Genomic DNA, 19,911 nt, shown 5'->3' with positions numbered 1-19,911 from the left:
CCCAGCAGTCAGTTCTATTAAAGGCTCCTGCAATTGTTTGGGATAGCTATGTCAGGGCATTTTCCTTTAAAGGTTAAAGAGAGAGTTCTGAAAGATGAAAGATCTTCCATACCCCTCTCTTCCCCCATATTCCATGGTCTAAGATGTTTCCTCCCCAGGTGTCTAGGTTTTTGCTGTATTTGCACTGCCACAAAATTGGTATATCCTCTTTCTGTCATTTCAATCATAATTATTTTCCGAACATCCCCTATTTGCACCTATACCTTTCATCCTGAAGAGCTAGATGCAAGAGGGACAAGGGCATTTTTATAAAATTTAGAACTGTTATGTCTCCTACTTTGGCCTGCATGGGCCACTGTAGAAGGACTCAGCAGGCAGTGTACTCAATCAAGCAGTCATTATCCTTATGATCTAACACTGTGTCAATCCCAGAGAATCCAGGTAACTGAACCAGAATTAAATTTGAATCCCATAGGCCCCATTTTGCAATGTGTACCAATCAAGGTGGCCTGGGGTTGTGATTAGGGGAAAGAAAGAAACACCATGCCCTGGAATGGTCAGGACTAAATCCTAAATTTTCAAAATAGGCCTATGTAATCCCTTATCTCTTTCATGCTGATAATTACCCAGGAAGCAGATGAAAGGAAATGATCCCTTTCTGGGGACACCCACATTCAATGACCAAACTTCCTTGGTAAGGTATGTGGACAAAGAAAAGATATGGGAGATGGAATGAGAAATCTTTTTGAGTCAACTTTTGAGAAGGCTGTTTGAATGCTCAATAATACCAGATGCCTATGGATGGTAGGGAGTGTGGAAGGTCCATAAAACACCTTGACCATCAGCCCATTGTTGAGTGGGCTCAACAACTTTTAGTGCAAAAATCAGTAAAAGATACACGATTGTCAGACTGCAAATGGTCCAGAAATCCAAACACATGACACAAGTTAGTTTCAAGAGACATAATGGTGTGGCTGGAGTTAGCTGGTTGTACTGGAAGAGCAACGCCATAACTTGAAAGTGTCAATTTCAGTGCAGCAACACTGATAGCTCCGAAAAAGGAGATCAAAGATATAGCACCTTGCCAAGAGTATATGTGGGTCATTCATGCCCTGGGCAACGTGGCTTCCCCTACTGTGAGACAACTCTCTCAACTTTTGGCAGGAGTCATAAGTCTGGAATGCAGTAGTAGCCCCTGCATCAGAAACACACAATCCTTTTCTTTGTGCGGTCTATGATGGTGAACATGTTGCCATATCCAGTACAATCTTGTATGCAGACAGCAATCATGGCAATCTGGGAAGGACAGGCTCAATCAGCAGCTTGATTCTGGGTAATCTCATCAAAGAATGGGTCCTTACCATGGGCCCGTGAGTGACTCAGATAGTTTGATCAGCAGCCACCACTTGTTTCTATAGTTCACAGCCCCAAAGAGGATTATCTTTAATCTTCTAGTCTCTAGTTTTCGAAGTGGCAGGCCAAATAGCTAGGCCACAGCCAAAGCCCAAGAATCAAAGTTCTTTCCAGTGAGCAGAATCAACAAGTCTGCTCTTGGTTCTGCATAGCTGTCTCTGAGGCTCAACAGCAAGAGCCTTCAGATTTTAGCTTAGCTGAATCATCAGTAGACCAGACCAAGGCATTTATGGGAATCGTTGTGAATTAAGAGCTCCATTGAGCCAGCAGCTTTGCTTTGGGAGGTGACGTGGGAGATAAAGTTGCTCCAAGAGGGATAGCTGCCACTCTTTCAGGTAAAGCTATGATGCCACTGGGGCCAGGTTAGCTGCCTTCTTAAATATACACTTTTCATTTGACAAGCAAGGCTTTTTGGACCCTCTACCCTGCCGGTTATAGAATGGGACTATCAGAGCAGAGAATCGCAAGGCTTCCACCAAGGTACACAGATTGGAATGGAAGTGAGAAGATATTTTAGCTTTATCTGTATTTGAATTTTAAGGTACTTACATGATACAAACTAAAAATAATAATTTCTTTAATGCTATTACAATAGTCCAGAAGAGATGTTGAGGGCCCATTCTGACACTTTTTAAGAGCTTTATCATCTGACACTTTACCCGCTTGTCTTAGTCCATTTGGGCCGCTATAACAAAATACCATAGACTGAGTGGCTTAAGCAACAGACATTAATTCTCACAGTTCTGGATGCTGGAAAATCCAACATCAAAGTGCTGGCAGATTTGGTTCCTGGGGAGAGCACTCTTCCTGGCTTGCAGACAGTGACCTTCTCACTGTGTCCTCACATAATGGAGAGAAAGCAAGTTCTAGTCTCTCTTCCTCTTCTTATAGGGACACTAATCCCATCATGGGGGCTTACCCTCATCTAAACCTAATTACTTACCAAAGGCCCCACCTGCAATACCATCACATTAGGTGTTAGGGCTTCAACATTTGAATGTTAGGGGAGTGCAAACTTTAAGTCCATTATAGTTAGGATGGAGAGAAGATGTAATCAAGCAAAAGTTTTGTAAGTGAGGAGGGATGAAAAAGGCAAGTATTCTAATTTGGACAATTGGTACATAGTGGTTTTATTAACCAGATTAGAGAAATAAGAGAAGCAACAAGTTCAAGGAGAAGGTATAGATTAGATTATGTTGACTTTGAAAATCACATGAGACATCCAGATGGAAATATTTAGTAGACTATTGAAATTCATTCTGGCACTTAGAACCAAAGACTGGGAAAAATGTATACATTAGGGAGTCATTAGGATTTAGGTCGTAGTTAAAGATATTCAGATTGATGACATTGGATAGGGATAAAGTAGGAGAGAGACAGAGACAGAGACAAGGATGAATTAGGGAAGACTAACATGGAAAGCACAATCAGAACACAAGAAAGAGAAAGAAGAGAGGAAAGCCCAGATAAATTGTGTTACAAAAGCCAATTGTAGAGAAAGGTGCAGGAATAAAGGAGAATTGGGAAGTGAGATAAACTGTTAAATATCAAGAATTGAAACTTCTTCTTTGACATTTAAAATTAGGAGATTTCTGGTGATTTTAACATTAGCCTAGTCAATAAAAACAGAAACGAGATTACAACAGATTGAACAGTAATTTGAAGGAATGGTCAATGGATATAGATAGATGTATTGGTAAATAAGAACCTTCAAGTTTCAACTTAACTGAACCATCAGTAAACCAGAAATAAACGATAAATCTGCAAATTTGTTTTAGACTCGTGTTGGTGTGATGTTAGTGGGCCCAACAGGTGGAGGAAAGACGACAGTTAGAAGAATTTTAGAAAGAACATTAGTACTATTACCTGTTGAAGATGTTGTATCAATTGAACAAAGGGAATCTATTTCACAGGTAAATGTTCTACTAAATAAAATGTTTCTCTATTTGTTCAGATCTTATTTTATACCTCAGTAACATTTTATATTCTCTTTACAAAAGCATGTTCTTGTTAAAGTTATTGCTAGGAATTTTATAGTTAGAAATCATTGTATTGAGTGGGATTTGTTTTTGTTTGAATCTCAAATTGGTAATTTTAGTGTAAAATAAAACTATTGAACTTTATATTTATCTTGTATTTAGTCACCTTACTTAATGGACCAGGAAGGTTTTTTTAGGTATTTGAATCATATTTAAATGACTATAATTTTCTCTCTTTTCTAATATTTGTATGCTTATTTTATCGCACTGATTAACCCTCCAAGGCAATGTTAACTATAATATCTTTTTCCTTACTTTATCTGGGATGTAGTTAATATTTCTGCATTTAATATGATGTTTTCTCATGGTCCATGATAAATATTCATCATACTCTAGAATTTTTCTTCTATTCTCATTATTCTTTGGTTTTTGACTCCTAGAATTTGTGAAATGATTTTTCAGCATCTATTTTTTATATATTTTTTCAGATAAGAAACATATATATTTATTTTTTATTTATTTTTGTATTTTAGTTTTTATTTCAATAACATTGGATTATAACATTGTATAATTTTCAGACATACATTGTAGTATATTTTGAATTATGTGTAGATTTATTTTTTATATTTTAAATGGTTAATGTGATAAACTATGTTGATAGATTGAATAATGTTAAATTGTCCTTGAAATCCTAGAATACCTTTTTTTATAATATGTATTTTTTTATTTCAGTAAGATTGTTTTATAACATTATATAAATTTCAAGTATACATCATTATATTTCGATTTCTGTGTAGATTACATCATGTTCACCACCCAAAGACTAAGTACCATCCATCACCACACACATGTGCTTACTCACCCCTTCCATCCTCCTCCCTCCTCCCTTCCCCTCTGGTAACCACCAAGCCAATCTCTGTCTCTGTGTGATTGTTTGTTGTTGTTTGTATGTTCTACTTATGAGTGAGATCATACGGTATTTGACTTTCTCTCTCTGACTTATTTCACTTAGCATAATACCCTCAAAGTCCATCCATGTTGTCACAAATGGCTGGATTTCATCGTTTTCTTATGGCCGAGTAGTATTCCGTTGTTTATATATACCGCATCTTCTTTATCCATTCGTCCCTTGATGGACATCTAGGTTGCTTCCAACTCTTAGCTATTGTGAATACTCCTGCAGTGAACATGGGGGTGCATGTATCTTTATGCATTCGTGTTTTCATGTTCTTTGGATAAATACACAGCAGTGGAGTAGCTGGATGCTATGGTTGTTCTATTCTTAATTTTTTAAGGAATGTCCATACTGTTTTCTATAGCTGTGGCACCAGTTTGTGCTCCCACTAGCACTGTGTGAGAATTTCCTTCTCTCCACAGCCTCTCCAACACTTGTTGTTTCCTGTCTTGTTAATTATAGTCATTCTGACGGGCATGAGGAGATATCTCATTGTAGTTTTGATTTGCATTTCCCTGATAGTTAATGATGTTGAACATCCTTTCATGTGCCTGTTGGCCATCTGCATATCTTCTTTGGAGAAATGTCTATTCATATCTTTTGCCCATTTTTTAATTGGGTTGTTAGTTTTTTTGTTGTTGAGATGTGTGTGTTCTTTATATATTTTGGAGATTAACCCCTTATCAGATATATGGTTTGCAAATATTTTCTCCCAATTGTTAGGTTGCCTTTTCATTTTGTTGATGGTTTCCTTTGCTGTGAAGGCTTTTAGCATGATGTAGTCCGATTTGTTTATTTTTTCTATTGTTTCCTTTGCCCAATCAGACATGGTGCTTGAAAATATGATACTAAGACTGATGTCAAAGAGTGCACTGCCTATGTTTTCTTCTAGAAGTTTCATGGTTTCAGGTCTTACAGTCAAGTCTTTAATCTATTTTGAGTTAATTTTTGTGCATGGTGTAAGATAATGGTCTACTTTCATTGTTTTGCATGTGGCTGTCCAGTTTTCCCAACACCATTTATTGAAGAGACTTTCCTTTTCCCGGTGTATGTTCTTGACTCCTTGGTCAAAAATTAGCTGTCCATAGATGTAGGTTTATTTCTGGGCTCTCGATTCTGTTCTATTGATCTGTGTGTCTGTTTTTGTGCCAGTACCATGCTGTTTTGGTTACTATAGCTTTATAGTATATTTGCAGTCAGGAAGTGTGTTACCTCCAGCTTTCTTCTTTTTTCTCAGGATTCCTTTGGCTATTTGGGGTCTTTTGTTGTTCCATATTAATTTTAGGGTTCTTTGTTCTATTTCTGTGAAAAATGTCATTGGAATTTTGATAGCGATTGCATTAAATCTGTAGATTGCTTTAGGAAGTGTGGACATTTTAACAATGTTAAGTCTTCCAATCCAAGAGCACAGAATATCTTTCCATTTCTTTGTGTCTTCTTCAATTTCTTGCAACAGTGTTTTATAGTTTTCACTGTACAGATCTTTCACCTCTATGATTAAGTTTATTCCTAGGTATTTTATTCTTTTTGTTGCAATTGTAAATGAGATTGTATTCTTAATTTCTCTTTCTGCTACTTTTTTTTTAGTGTATAGAAACGCAATTGATTTTTGTATGTTGATTTTGTATCCTGCAACTTGACTATATTCATTTATTATTTCTAAAAGTTTTTTGGTAGATTCTTTAGGGTTTTCTGTATACAAAATCATGTCATCTGCAAATAGTGACAGGTTTCACTTCTTCCTTTCCAATTTCAATCCTTTTATTTCTTTTTCTTGCCTGATTGTTCTGGCTAGGACTTCCAATACTATGTTAAATAAGAGTGGTGAAATGGGCATCCTTTTCTGGTTCCTGTTCTTAGAGGGATAGCTTTCAGGTTTTCTCCATTGAGAATGATATTAGCTGTGAGTTTGTCATATATGACCTTTATTATGTTGAGGCACTTTCCTTCTATACCCATTTTTTCAGAGTTTTTATCATAAACAGATGCTGTATCTTGTCAAATGCTTTCTCTGCATCTATTGAGATGATCATGTGATTTTTATTCTTCATTTTGTTAATGTGGTGTATCATGTTGATTGATTTGCAGATGTTGAACCATCTCTGCATCCCTGGGATAAATCCCACTTGGTCATGGTATATGATCTTTTTAATGTATTGTTGTATTTGATTTGCTAGTATTTTGTTTAGGAATTTTTGCCTCGATGTTCGTCAGTAATGTTGGCCTGTGATTTTCCTTTTTTGTGTGTTAACCTTCTCTGGTTTTGGTATTAAGGTAACTTTGGCTTCATAGAATGAGTTAAGAAGCTTCCCCTACTCTTCAATTTTTGGAAGAGTTTGAGAAGTGTAGATATTAAGTCTTCTTTGAATGTTTGGTAGAATTCCCCAGGGAAGCTGTCTGGTCCTGGACTCTTATTTTTTGGGAGGTTTTTGATTACTGTTTTGATCTTCTTACTGGTGATTGGCCTATTCAAATTCTCTATTTCTTCTTGATTCAGTTTTGGAAGGTTGTGTGATTCTAAGAATTTATCCATTTCATCTAGATTATCCAATTTGTTGACATATAGCTTTTCATAGTATTCTCTTATAATCTTTTGTATTTCTGAGGTGTCTGTTATAATTTCTCCTCTTTCATTTCTGATTTTATTTATTTGAGCCTTCTGTCTTTCTTTCTTGGTGAATCTAGCTAAACGTTTGTCAATTTTGCTTATCTTTTCAAAGAACCAGCTCTTGTTTTCATTAATTTTTTCTATTTTTTTTTTTTTAGTCTCTATTTCATTTCTTTCTCCTCTGATTTTTAATGATTTCCTTCCTTCTACTGATTTTGGGCTTTGTTTGTTCTTCTTTTTCCAGTTCCTTTAGATGCACTGTTAGATTGTTTGAGATTTTCCTTGTTTGTTGAGGTAGGCCTGTAATGCTATAAACTCCCCTCTTAGAACTGCTTTTGCTGTATCCCATAAATTTTGGCATGTTGTGTTTTCATTTTCATTTGTCTCCAGGTATTTTTTTTATTTCTCCTTTGCTTTCTTCAATGACCTTATCCTTTTTCAGTAGCATTTTGTTTAATCTCCACGTTTTTGTGGCTTTTCTGATTTTCTTCCTGTAGTTGATTTCTAGTTTTATACCTTTGTGGTCAGAAAAGAGACTTGGTATTATTTCAGTCTTGTTAAATTTATTGAGACTTGTTTTTTGGCCTAATATGTGATCAGTTCTGGAGAATGTTCCATGTGCATTTGAAAAGAATATGTATTCTGTGGTTTTTGGATGGAATGTTCTGTATATGTCTCCTAAGTCCGTCTGGTCTAATGTGTCATTTAAGGCCAATGTTTCCTTATTGATCTTCTATTGGCACGATCTATCCATTGGTGTAAGTGGAGTGTTAAAGTCCCCTGATATTATTGTGTTGCTGTCAATTTCTCCCTTTAGGTCTGTTAACAGTTGCTTTATATATTTAGGTGTTCCTATGTTGGGAGCATAGATATTTACAAGTGTTATATTCTCTTTGTTGGGTTGTTCCCTTTATCATTATGTAGTGCCCTTCTTTGTCTCCTGTTACTGTTTTTGTTTTAAAGTCTATTTTGTCTAAGTATTGCTACCTCAGCTTTCTTTTCATTGCCATTTGCATAGAGTATCTTTTGCCATCCCTTCACTTTCAGAAAAGTTTGTGTCTTTAGATCTGAAGTGTGTCTCTTGTATGCAGCATATATATGGGTCTAGTTTTTTTATCCAGTCGGCCACCCTATGCCTTTTGATTGTAGCATTTAGTTCATTGACATTTAAAGTAGCTATTAATAAGAATGTACTTATTGCCATTTTGTTACTGTTTTTTCTGGGTGTTTTAGTAGTTCTTCTCTGTTCCTTTTTTCTTCTCTTGCTCTCTTCCCTTTTGGTTTGATGGCTTTCTTTCGTATTATGTTTGGATTCCTTTCTCTCAATTTTTTGTGTATTTATTATAGGTTTCTGGTTTGTGATTACCATGAGGTTCATATATAATGACCTACGTATATAAAGCAAACTATATGATATATATTTATTCAATATAAAGGTAGACTCCAATAAACAGTGTGTATTTCAACTATCTTATTTAGATTCATTGTTGGTAATGTATTCCAAAAAGCTTAGAAAGTCAGGCTCTCAGTTATTTGGATTTTTGTCAGTTAGTGTGCAATATCCTACTTCAAAATCATTCATGTGGCAGTTCTCTATCCTTTTCTCTGAACATTGTGCCATATGTACTTTGATTATTTTTTCTACACTAAATATATTTTGAAATAATTGAGATAGTACAGTGTATAAATAATCTCAATTTTTCTAATGTTCACATTTTCCCCTAATTGTATATGCTGAGAATTAATCCCATATCAGTAAAGACTTCTCACAATATCATTTCAATGATTGTATTCTATGTATGTGACTATACTATAATTTATTTAATGACTCATTTAATATTTTTAAATTTTTAGTTTTTTAAATATAATTATAATAAATATGTTTAGGCTGGTGGCAGAACCTTAGGTAATGGAATTGTTTTGATCTTCCTCCTTAGTTCATGACTTTGTCCTAGTTGGTCTCTTCAAGACCTTCCCTTTATTTTATTTTAGTTATTTCAACTTAGTTTATTTCCTAATCTTCACTTCTTTTCTTTCTTCTTCATAGGAATGCTCTCTAATGTTTTTCTATGTGCCCTTATTCACATTTGTCTCCTTTGAAAATGTCTACCCAGGAATGGGATTGGTCTGTGGTAGGGTATAATTTAACCATGTACCGCAAGGTGAAATTCACATATCATATAATTAACCATTTAAAGGTGTACAATTCAGTGGCATTTAGTGCATTCATAATATTGTGCAATCACTACCTTTTTCTAGTTTCACAACTTTTTCATCACCCCAGGAGAATACCTCCCCACCAATTAAGAAATCATTCCCCATTACCTTCTCTCTTCATTCCCTGGAAACCACTGATTGGCTTTCTGTCTCTATAGGTTTGCCTATTCAGGATGTTTCATATAAAGGGAATCAGAACATGTAACCTCTTGTGTCTGGCTCCTTTCATTTAGCATATGTTTATGAGGTTCATCAAAGTTGTAGTATGTATCATTTTATAGCTGAATAATATTCCATTATAGGGAATATTTGTTTATCCATCATCACAATTTATTTATCTTTTCATTCATCCCTTGATGGATATTTGGATTGTTTCCCTCTTTTAGCCCTTATGAATAATGCCACTATAAATATTTGTTTATAAGTTTTTATGTGGACTTATGTTTTTATTTCTTTTGGATATATACCTAGGTGTACAGTTGCTGGGTCATATGGTAATTCTGTGTTTAACTTTTTGAGTTAGCACCAAACTGTTCTCCAAGGAATCTGCACCATTTTAAATTACCAAGAGCAGTGTATGAAGCTTTTTATTTCTTCATGTACTTGTTATTTTTTTTTCCATTCTAGTGAAGTGGTATCTCACAGTGGTTTTTATCTGCGTTTTCTTAATGACTAATGAATGTTGAATACCTTTTCATGTGCTTATTGGCCATTTGTATATCTTCTTTGGAGAAATGTCTATTTATATATTTTGTTCTTTTTTAAATTGGATTGTTCATCTTTTTGTTGTTGCATTGGAAGAGTTCTTTATATATTCTGGATACAAAATCCTTGTCAAATATATGACTTGAAAATATTTTTTCCTATTCTGAGTTGCCTTTTCACTTTCTTGATAATGTACTTTGATGTGCCAAAGTCATTAATTTTTATAAAGTCCAATTTACTATTTTTTCGTTTGTTCCTTGTGCTTTTGGTGTCAAATCTAAGAATCCATTGACAAATTCAAGGTCATGGAGATTTACTCCTATGCTTTCTTCTTATAGTTATATAGCTTTAGTTCTTATATTTAAGTCGTTTGTCCATTTTGAGCTAGTTTTTTTTTTTCCATGGAGTGAAGTAGGGGTCCAGCTTCATGCTCTTGCATGTGGATATCCAGTTGTCCTGGCAACATTTGTTAAAGAGACTATTATTCTTTTCCTCACTGAATGGTCTTGACGTTTTTGTTGAAAATCAATTGGCCATAGATGTTTATGTTTATTTCTGGACTCTCAGTTGTATTCCATTGTTCTATATGTGTATCCTTATGCCAGGATATATGTAATTTGATTATTATAGTTTTATAGTAAGTTTTGAAATTAGGAAATGTGAGTCCTCCAACTTTGTTTTTCTTTTTGAGTATTGTTTTGGCTATTTGAGGCCCCTTGCATTCCATATGAATTTGAGCGTTGGCTTTGCCATTTCTGCAAAAAAGGCCATTGGAATATTGATAGGGGTACACTGAATATGTAGATCACTTTAGGGAATATTACCATCTTAAGAATACTAAGTTTTGCAATCCATGAATATGGGGTGTCTTTCCATTTTTAGATCTTTAATTTCTTTCATCAAGCAAGAATTTTTTTTCTTTTTTATAGTTTTTAGTATACAAGTCTTTCTCTTACTTGGTTAAATTTATTCCAAAGCATTTTGTTTTTTGGATGCCATTATAAATGGAATTGCTTTCTTAATTTCATTTTTGGATTGTTCGTTGCTGCTATATCAAAACACAACTGATTTTTGTGTGTTGATCTTGTACCTGACAAATGTGCTGATTCACTTATTAGTTCAAGTAGTTGTTTTCTGGATTGTTTGGGATTTTCTATATATGGAATCATGTCATATTTAAACAGAGATAATTTTACTTCTTCCTTTACAATTTGGATGCTTATTATTTCTTTTCTCACCTAATAGCCAGGCTTGGACTTTCAGTACAGTGTTTACTAGCAATGATGAAAGCAAGAATCATTGCTTTGTTCCTGATTTTAGGGGGAAAACTTTCAGTCTTTCACCATTGAATATGATGTTATCTGTCGGTTTTTCATAAATACCACTTAACATGTTAAGGAAGTTTCCTTCTATTGCTAGTTTGCCTAGTGTTTTTATCATGAAATAGTGTGAAATTTTATCAGATACTTTTTCTCCCTCTCTTGATATGGTCATGTGGTTTATTTCCTTTGTTCTTTTCATGTGATGTATTACATTGATTGATTTTGTTATGCTTACCACTCTTGCATTCCTGGGATAAATCTCACTTGGTCATGGTTTATAGTCCTTTAAATGTGCTGTTGGATTCAGTTTCCTAGCACTTCTTCGAGGATTTTGCATCTATAGTCATAAGGGATATTGGTCTGTAGTTTACTTTTCTTGTTGTATCTTTGGGTTTGGTATCAGGATAATGCTGGCCTCATAGAATGTATTAGGAAGTATTCCTTCCTTTTCCATTTTTGGTTAAGAATTTAAGTAATATTGGTGTTAATTCTTCTTTAAATGTTTGGTAGAATTCATCTACCATCTGGGTTTGGACTTTTCTTTGTTGGAGGTTTTCGATTACTGATTCAACCTCTCGTTATAGATCTTTTGAGATTTTCCATTTTTCTTGAGTCAGTTTTGGTAATTTTGGTGTTTCTAGGAATTTGTCTGTTTCATCTAGGTTATATAATTTGTTGGCATACAATTGTTCGGAGTGTTTTCTTATAATATTTTTAATTTCTGTAAGGCAATAGTAATGTCCATACTTTTGTTTCTGATATTATTTATTTGTATCTTTTTAATTTTTTTCTTAGTCAATCTGGCTAAAAGTTTGTCAATTTTGTTGATCTTTTCCAACAACCAACCTTTGGTCTTAATGGTTCTGTCTTTTGTTTTTCTACCCTCTATTTTGTTTGTCTCTTCTCTAATCATTATTATTTCTTTCCTTTTTCTGGCTATGGGTTCGGTTTGCTCTTCTTTTTCTAGTTCCTGATGACATAAAATTAGATTATTGATTTTAGATTTTTCTTCTTTTTTAACGTGGATGTTTATAGCCATAATTTTTCCTTTTTGCACTACTTTCACTGCATCCCATAAGCTTTGATATGTTGTGCTTTCATTTTCATTCATCTCAGTTCTCAAGCTTTTTCTCCTGTGACCTATTGGTTGTTTAAGAGTGTACTGTTTAATTTTTATGTATTTGCAAATTTTCCAATTTTTCTTCTGTTACTGATTTCTAGTTTCATTTTCTTGTGGTTGAGAAGGTACTTTGTATGATTTCAGTATTTTAAAATTTATTAAGAGTTGTTTTATGGATGCTCCTCACGCTGGGTGATTTCAATAGTCCTGTCTTCAAATTTGCTGATTATTTTTTGGGTCTTCTCAAATTTACTGTTGAATTTTTCATTTCAGCTATTGTATTTTCAGCTTCATAATTTCTATTTGGTTCCTTTTCATAATTTCTGTCTCTTTATTTATATTCTCTTCTTGTTCTCATATCATTTTCCTCATTTCCTTTAGTTCTTTGGCCATGATTTCCTTCACCTCTTTGAGCATATTTAAGACAGTTAGTTTAAAGAATTTTATCTATTATGTCCAATGTTTCCTCAGAGATGGCTTCTGTCAGTTTATTTTGTTCCTTTGAATGGACTTTGTTTTCATGTCTCTTTGTGTGCCTTGTTTTTTTGTTGAAAATTGGGCATTTTTAAAAACAGCCACCCTTCTTAGTCTTTACAGACCTGCTCTGTGCTGTAGTAGTGCACACAGACCTGTGCTGTGTGAAGTAGTTCTTCACTGATTATCTGGGACTTCTCTGAGCCTAAGGATCAGCCTGAGATGAAAGTTTAAGGTCTTCTCAGGTCTTTTCTGTGTCTGTATCTTGACTGGGCCTGTGTGTGACTTTCACAATACACAGCTGCATTTGAATGTCTTAATTTCCCAAAGTTTCCTACCCTAGCTTCTCCCTAGGCCATATATTGTCTGTTGTATGTCTCCATCCATGATCTCTTGACTTAGGTTTCTGTGGGTCTCACAGCTTTCACCAGAAGTGCCTGCCACTTTTCTTGCCTGAGATCCAAGTTGAGTGGAACAGACACCAGTTCTTTAGGCAGCCCCCAGACAAGAATGTTGCAAATAGGTCTGCCTGAGTGCTAATTCTGACCTGAAGCTTAAAACTATATCCTACTCCCCTTCACCTCTATATCCAACCCTGGCACCAGACACGCCACATCCCAGCTCATACATTGTGTTCCTGGATGAAGCACAGTGGAATTTTTTCCCCAGGGCTATCATTTGTAATAGAACTTTTTAAAATAATGATTTTTATAAGTCCATTTTTACTGTTTCTTGCAAATTGCTACCTGTATAGAGAATCTTTCTTTGAAATGAAAGACCTCTCCAAAAATTATTTGGTAATAAAAATGCAAAAATAAATAAATAATTGTACCATAGTTAATGTCTTTAAAAACCACACTGGATTTTTCTTAGATTCCAGGAAGAAAAGGAAAAGTAGATATTTGTGTTTTAAATCCAAAGTGCATCACTCCTAGTGAACTATATGGACAACTGGATCCTAATACTATGGAATGGACTGATGGATTATTATCAGCAACAATTCGAAATTATGTATGCTTTGACACTGCAAGGTACTCAAAGAAAGATAGTGTTGTTGGACTAAAGTCAAGAATCTCAGGTTTATCTAATGTAAGTTTAATATGGTTAAAGAGGGTTGTACCATTCCATTTTCTCCACATCCTCACAAACACCTATTATTATTTGCATTTTCCTAATGGCTAATGATTTTTGAGCATCTTTTCTTGTGGTTATTGGTCATTCATATATCTTCTTTGGAGAAATGTCTATTCAGATCCTTTACTCTTTTTTTAATTGAGTTATTTATCTTATAATTGAGTTTTAAGGGTTTTTAAATATATTCTGGACAAAAGTCTCATATCAAATATATGATTTGCAAATATTTTCTCCCATTCTTTAGTTTGTCTTTTCACTTTCTTGATGGTATCCTTTGAAACACAAAAGTTTTTAACTTTGATGAAGTCTAATCTAATTTTTCTTGTGTCACTTGTTCTTTTAGTATTCTCTCTTAAGAGAGCTTTGTATAACTCAAGGTCACAAAGGCTTTCTCCTGTGTTTTATTTTAAGAGTTTTATAGTTTCTGCTTTTATATTTAGGTCTTTGGTCTATTTTGAGTTAATTTTTGTGTATGGTGTAAGGAAGGAATCCCATTTTATTTTTTTCATGTGGATATCGAATTGTTCAGCACTATTTGTTGAAAAGACTGTTCCTTCCCCCATTGAATTGTCTTGTCACTCTTGTCAAAAATCAACTAATCATAAATGTAAGAATTCATTTCTAGACTCTCAGTTCAGTTGTCTATGCTTATGCAGATACCTCACTTGATCACTGGAGCTTTGTAATAAGTTTTTAAATAGAGAAAGTGAGGTGTTTTTTAAGACCTTAACAAACTGATTCTAAAATTCGTATGGAAGAATCAAGGTCCATGACATTCCTGAATTTAAAAAAAGGGGGAAGAATTTGGGTGGTGAAGCCTACCAAATGTAAGTTATTGTAAAATTAGAGTAAGACAGTGTGGTATTGGTGTCAAAAAAGATGGCAGTTCTAAACTACTATGTGCCTATGACATAATGTGCAAGTGTATAGAGAAAAAGTTGACAGAATTTCAAAGAGAAATTGACAAATCCATATCTAGTGAGAAATTTTATTACATCTTTCTCAGCAACTGATAGAGAAGGAATGTGGTAAAGTGGCTGTGATGAAATTCTTTCTACTAATGACCACCAGTTAGAAATGGAAATAGGAAAAATTCTGCTAACAGTGGCAAAAACCTATAAAAATACATTGAAATAAATGTAAAAAAAAAAAAAAAAAGAACTTGTCCTATGAGGGGTAGGGGAGAGAGGCAAGAAAACTTACACAATTGACAAAACTTGAATAAATGGAAGATACTCTGTATTCCTGTATGGAAAGACTTCCATCCTAAAAATGCCAATCCCTACCAAATTAATGTTTGTATACAATGTTTTTCTGAACAAAATCCAATTTTTTTCCATTGGGTGAAATTATTTTAAAGTTAATTCAGAAGTATAAATGTTCCAAGAGTTCAAAGAAAATCTTGGCAGAAAACCATAATACTTTAGAGTTCTAGAATGTTCTAAATTAATTTTAGAACAAATCCATATATAATCAAAGTAGTAAGGTACAATACAACATGGTGACTATAGTTAATAATACTGTACTGTATATTTTAAAGTTTCTAAGAGAGTAGATCTTAAAAGTTCTCATCACAAGAAAAAAATTTGTAACTATGTGTAGTGATGATGTTAACTAGACTTATTGAGGTGATCATTTCACAATGTATAAAAAATTGAATCATTATTTTGTATACCTGGAACTAATGTTACATGTCAATTATATTTCAAGAAAAAAAAGCACTCAAAACCTGGAAAAAAAACCACTGTAAGTTACTAACACAGAAGTGGAACCAAATAGAGTCCAGAAACATATTCAAACATTTCTAGGAATTTAATATACAACTAAAGTGATATTTCTAATCAACAGGAAAAGCTTTCTTTATTAAATCCACTGTTTATATAATTTGCTATTTTCCTATGTGTGAACAGAAAGACGCTTATCTCACTTCCTACAGAGAAATAAAATTCCAGATGAATTAACAATCTAAATGTAAAAATAAAATTATAAAAATATAATAATATTTAGGGACATATCTTCAGAGTTAGGGAGTCCGTAACTAAGATGGGGAACCCCAAAATCATAAATAAAAAGATAAAAAGATTTGACTATAAATATAAATAAGAAAATATTTTTTAAATAATTGCAACAAACATTAAAGCAAACCAGTCTGGAATAAAATATTTACAACATGTATTATAGGCAATGAGTTAATATCCCTAATATAAAAAAAGAGCTTCAAACATGAATAAGAAATGACTAAACAGCTAAATAAGGAAATGAGGAAAGGCTATGAAAAGAAAATTGACAGAAAAAAGTTGCCAGTAGACGTATGAAAAGATGCTCAGCCTAAGTATTAGTCAAAAAAATAAAAATTATTTCAAAACTTAAGAATGTCAATAGCTAAAACGTTCAGTGTTAAGAAAGATATGGAGAAAGAGACATTTTTACATTTTGTTGTGGAAGGATTACTGCCACAAACTTTCAGAAAGAAATCCAGTAGAATTCATTAAAGATTAAAATGCAAATAATGTTTGACCCACAATCCCGTAGTTTTAAAAAATCTATCTAGAGAAAGAAATGCAGTAGAGCATGGGGCTGGCCCCGTGGCCAAGTGGTTAAGTTCGCACACTCCGCTGCAGGTGGCCCAGTGTTTCGTTGGTTTGAATCCTGGGCACGGAATGGGACTGCTCATGAAACCACTCTGAGGCAGCATCCCACATGCCACAACTAGAAGGACCCACAACGAAGAATATACAACTATGTACCAGGGGGCTTTGGAGAGAAAAAAAATTAAAATAAAATAATAAAAGCAAAGAAATGCAGTAGAGCATAATGATTTATGTACAGGGATGGAAATTGTAGACTTTTGTAATAACAAGAATAATTGGAAATAGCCTTGGACTTTTCTGTCTTCCTGATGGGAGGCTGATTGCTGTTCGTTGCCTTGCTGGGCCTGATTGAAACGTGGTGCTCAGACCCATGTGTGGTCTCTCTCTTCAGAGCCCGCACTGTGCCCCCAGCACAGCCCTAGTGTTTGCTCTCCTTCCCCCCATTCCTGCTGGTAAAGGAAACCAATGCCAGTCAGCTGATGATATATTATGCAGCCCTGTCAGGGAGATAAATAATTAAGGCCCCCAGATAATAACGAGTTAACTATATGCATAGATCAGAATTTCTGAGATTCATGTGACAACAACCTGGATTAGAATCACCTGGGGAGCCTATTAAAAATGGAAATTCCTGGTTCCATCCCTAAACCTATTCAATCAGAATCTCCACAGATGAGGTGTTAGAATCTGCAATTTAACAAACCCTGCAGGTAATTCTTGTGTACCCTCAAATTTTAAAACTGTATCATGAAGGAAGGTCCAGGAAAAACTATACACCAAAATGTCAACACTGGTTTTTTGTAGATGGTGGAAATTCAGAGACCTTTCGCTTTCTTCTTGTGCTCTGCTGTATTATTTGAATATTATACAACAAGTATGTGCTATCTTTATGGGGAAAAAACTAAAATAGAAGGATTTTGTAAAAGAAAATGACTTGTTTCACAACTCAGTTACGTTATACTGTGCTGGTTGTGTGTTGATGTTTTCAGCTATGGAACCTTCTGCCTTTCATGCTTTTATCACTCAAGAAAGCATATTGACATTTGCTCCATTTGAGTTGGAAAGTGTGATCAAATAAAAATTTAAACATTACTGATTACATATTTTAGGTTTTCAAATTTGACTCCTCTGATACAGCCGATATTGATGATAATTTTGAGGAGATGGAAAAAGATATTAAAAATCCAGAAATTCAGAGTAAGTATTATTATTAAATTCAATAAAGATGTTAATTAACATAGAAGACAAACTGAGTCAATATGAGCTTCATTTGTATCTTTAAAACATTTTTAATTAGTGATATTTTGTTCTTGTACTATTTTTTCCTCACATGTTTATGTAAAATTTATATAGTATTACCACATGTTCTATTACGGTATATACAAATGTAATTATGTTATATAAATATGAGGGCTTACATAGCCCTTTTAGTTTATAAATGACCATTAATATCTCAGAAGAACCAAGTAGATGTCAAAGGTAGGAATAATATTGTGTGAGAAGCAGCAGTGGCAACCTACAATGGTATTGCCTCTGAAGTGGGACTCCAGACAATCCATGCATTCCCAGGCCAGATCATACAACCCAAGCATATTCATCTGTAACGAACTGCACACCCATTATATGCCACTTTACTATGTGCCAGTGGGACAGCGAGTGTATATAACGAGGTCCCTGCTCCAAAGGAGCTGGCAGTCTACTTCAGGAGCCCCGACCATTGCTTCCACTACTCCAGATTCAACCTCATATCAGCACATGCACCAGTAGTACATTTATGTTACAGACTTTGAAAGAGACTTCTGCAGTTGCTTCTACTTTCTTAGAATTCCTGAATTTTTGTGTGTCACTTTTTGGTATTCAGTTTGGGAGAGTACAGTTATTGGGCATAACAAGTTTCCTTAATAATAGAGTTTTAAGATAATCCCCAAGGGAGGTATTTCAGCCCATCAGAGCTCATCTTAGCAGTAGTGGCTATCTGGATCCTAGCTCTACTCACCTGTTTTTCTGAGATATCTTAATGTCCTTCAGGTGGTTGACTATTTTCTATCTCCACAGGGACCCATTCATACCCTCCCCGCGATCCTGACCAATAGATTTTCTAAAACTGTGGAGCCAGGTGGTGGTGTGTAGAGTGTGGAAAAAGAAGCAAATGAATTTGTTCATAGTGTGGAATACTGTAAAAGCTGTCTATTTGATTCCTTCTTCAAAGGGCATCTATTTTCCTTTCCTATTTACTGGAATCAGCATATCCAAAAACTATTCCTAGGTAGAAGGGGGAAATTCACAAACAATATTATTCTTGAAAAAATAAATTCATGGATCTTTTATCCAAATTTTAAGGGCTAATTATATAACTTAGCAATTTAAAAATATCAAAGCAACGTTTCAAGCATATTAAGTATATGGTCTGAATATTTATTCGTATTTAATAGATATTAGAGAATGCATATAAACACATTGACTCTAGTGTTTTCTAGGATATAATTTTTATCTTAATTAGAAATTATTTTCTAAATAAAATAGAAAATTTGCAAGATTACAATGAAAGAAGACTGAGATTATTCTCTGTTACATTAAAAATATTTTTCTCTCCAGACTTTGATTGGCAGTGGATTATTTTGGATGGTCCAGTGGATACATTTTGGGTAGAAAATCTAAACTCTATGCTAGATGACACTAGAACGTTGTGCCTAGCAAACAGTGAGAGAATACCTTTAACTGATAACATAAGAGTGATTTTTGAAGTTGACAGTCTCTCTCAGGCCAGTCCTGCTACTGTCAGCCGATGTGCAATGGTCTATATGGTAAGTTTCCAAAAACAAATTTCTTAAAAAAAAGTATTATTTAGGATAATAACTAGTCATTAGCTACAGCGTTTTTTACATTTGTTTTATTGTTACTTCTGGATCCAGCAGGGTAATCCCAGTAGTTAAGAAGTTTTATGTCCCCTAAAGCCTCCTGACCCAGAAGTGAACATGAACGTAATTATTACTGGTATTAATACTACTCAGTAGTTGGAATGTCAGGGTTTTCTACAACTGTGACAACTTAGGCTGCTGGTATGAATTATTTTTCCAAAAGAGGGAAGATTGCCCTGAAGCCTTTTCACACCTGCTCTATAACTCTTAGGACATGTGAAACACATGACCAAGACAGTGGTAAGGAAGTAGAAGACACAACAAAGAAAAAATTTTTTCTGTACATGAAATTAATTATTAGTCATGATTAGCCCTGTGTTCTAATATACTTAACTCAATGTAATAAATAAAGCTAAGTATAGTGCTGACTTTCTGGGTAAGCAGTTCCCCTCACCACATACACATAGCCTCACACACCTCCCTACACATAATCCTCCAAGTGCTTGTTGTCTTATAAGACCATGGTTAAAAATCA

At 34.3% G+C, this 19,911-nt stretch overlaps 1 protein-coding gene across 1 annotated transcript in view; it reads left to right on the top strand.

Moving 5' to 3' along the window:
* DNAH14 (dynein axonemal heavy chain 14) overlaps window positions 1-19,911 on the top strand; it is a 390,346-nt gene that overhangs the window by 199,070 nt on the left and 171,365 nt on the right. The window contains exons 36-39 of the mRNA XM_046678097.1: window positions 3,192-3,326; window positions 13,667-13,882; window positions 17,628-17,715; window positions 19,114-19,322. Of these exons, the coding sequence (XP_046534053.1) occupies window positions 3,192-3,326; window positions 13,667-13,882; window positions 17,628-17,715; window positions 19,114-19,322 (648 nt within the window). The remainder of the gene's footprint in view (window positions 1-3,191; window positions 3,327-13,666; window positions 13,883-17,627; window positions 17,716-19,113; window positions 19,323-19,911) is intronic.

This window comes from Equus quagga, chromosome 12 (genome assembly GCF_021613505.1).
Source record: "Equus quagga isolate Etosha38 chromosome 12, UCLA_HA_Equagga_1.0, whole genome shotgun sequence".
Taxonomy (NCBI): Eukaryota; Metazoa; Chordata; class Mammalia; order Perissodactyla; family Equidae; genus Equus; species Equus quagga.
Note: the sequence above shows the minus strand (reverse complement) of the source record. Positions and strands in the feature narration are given on the sequence as shown.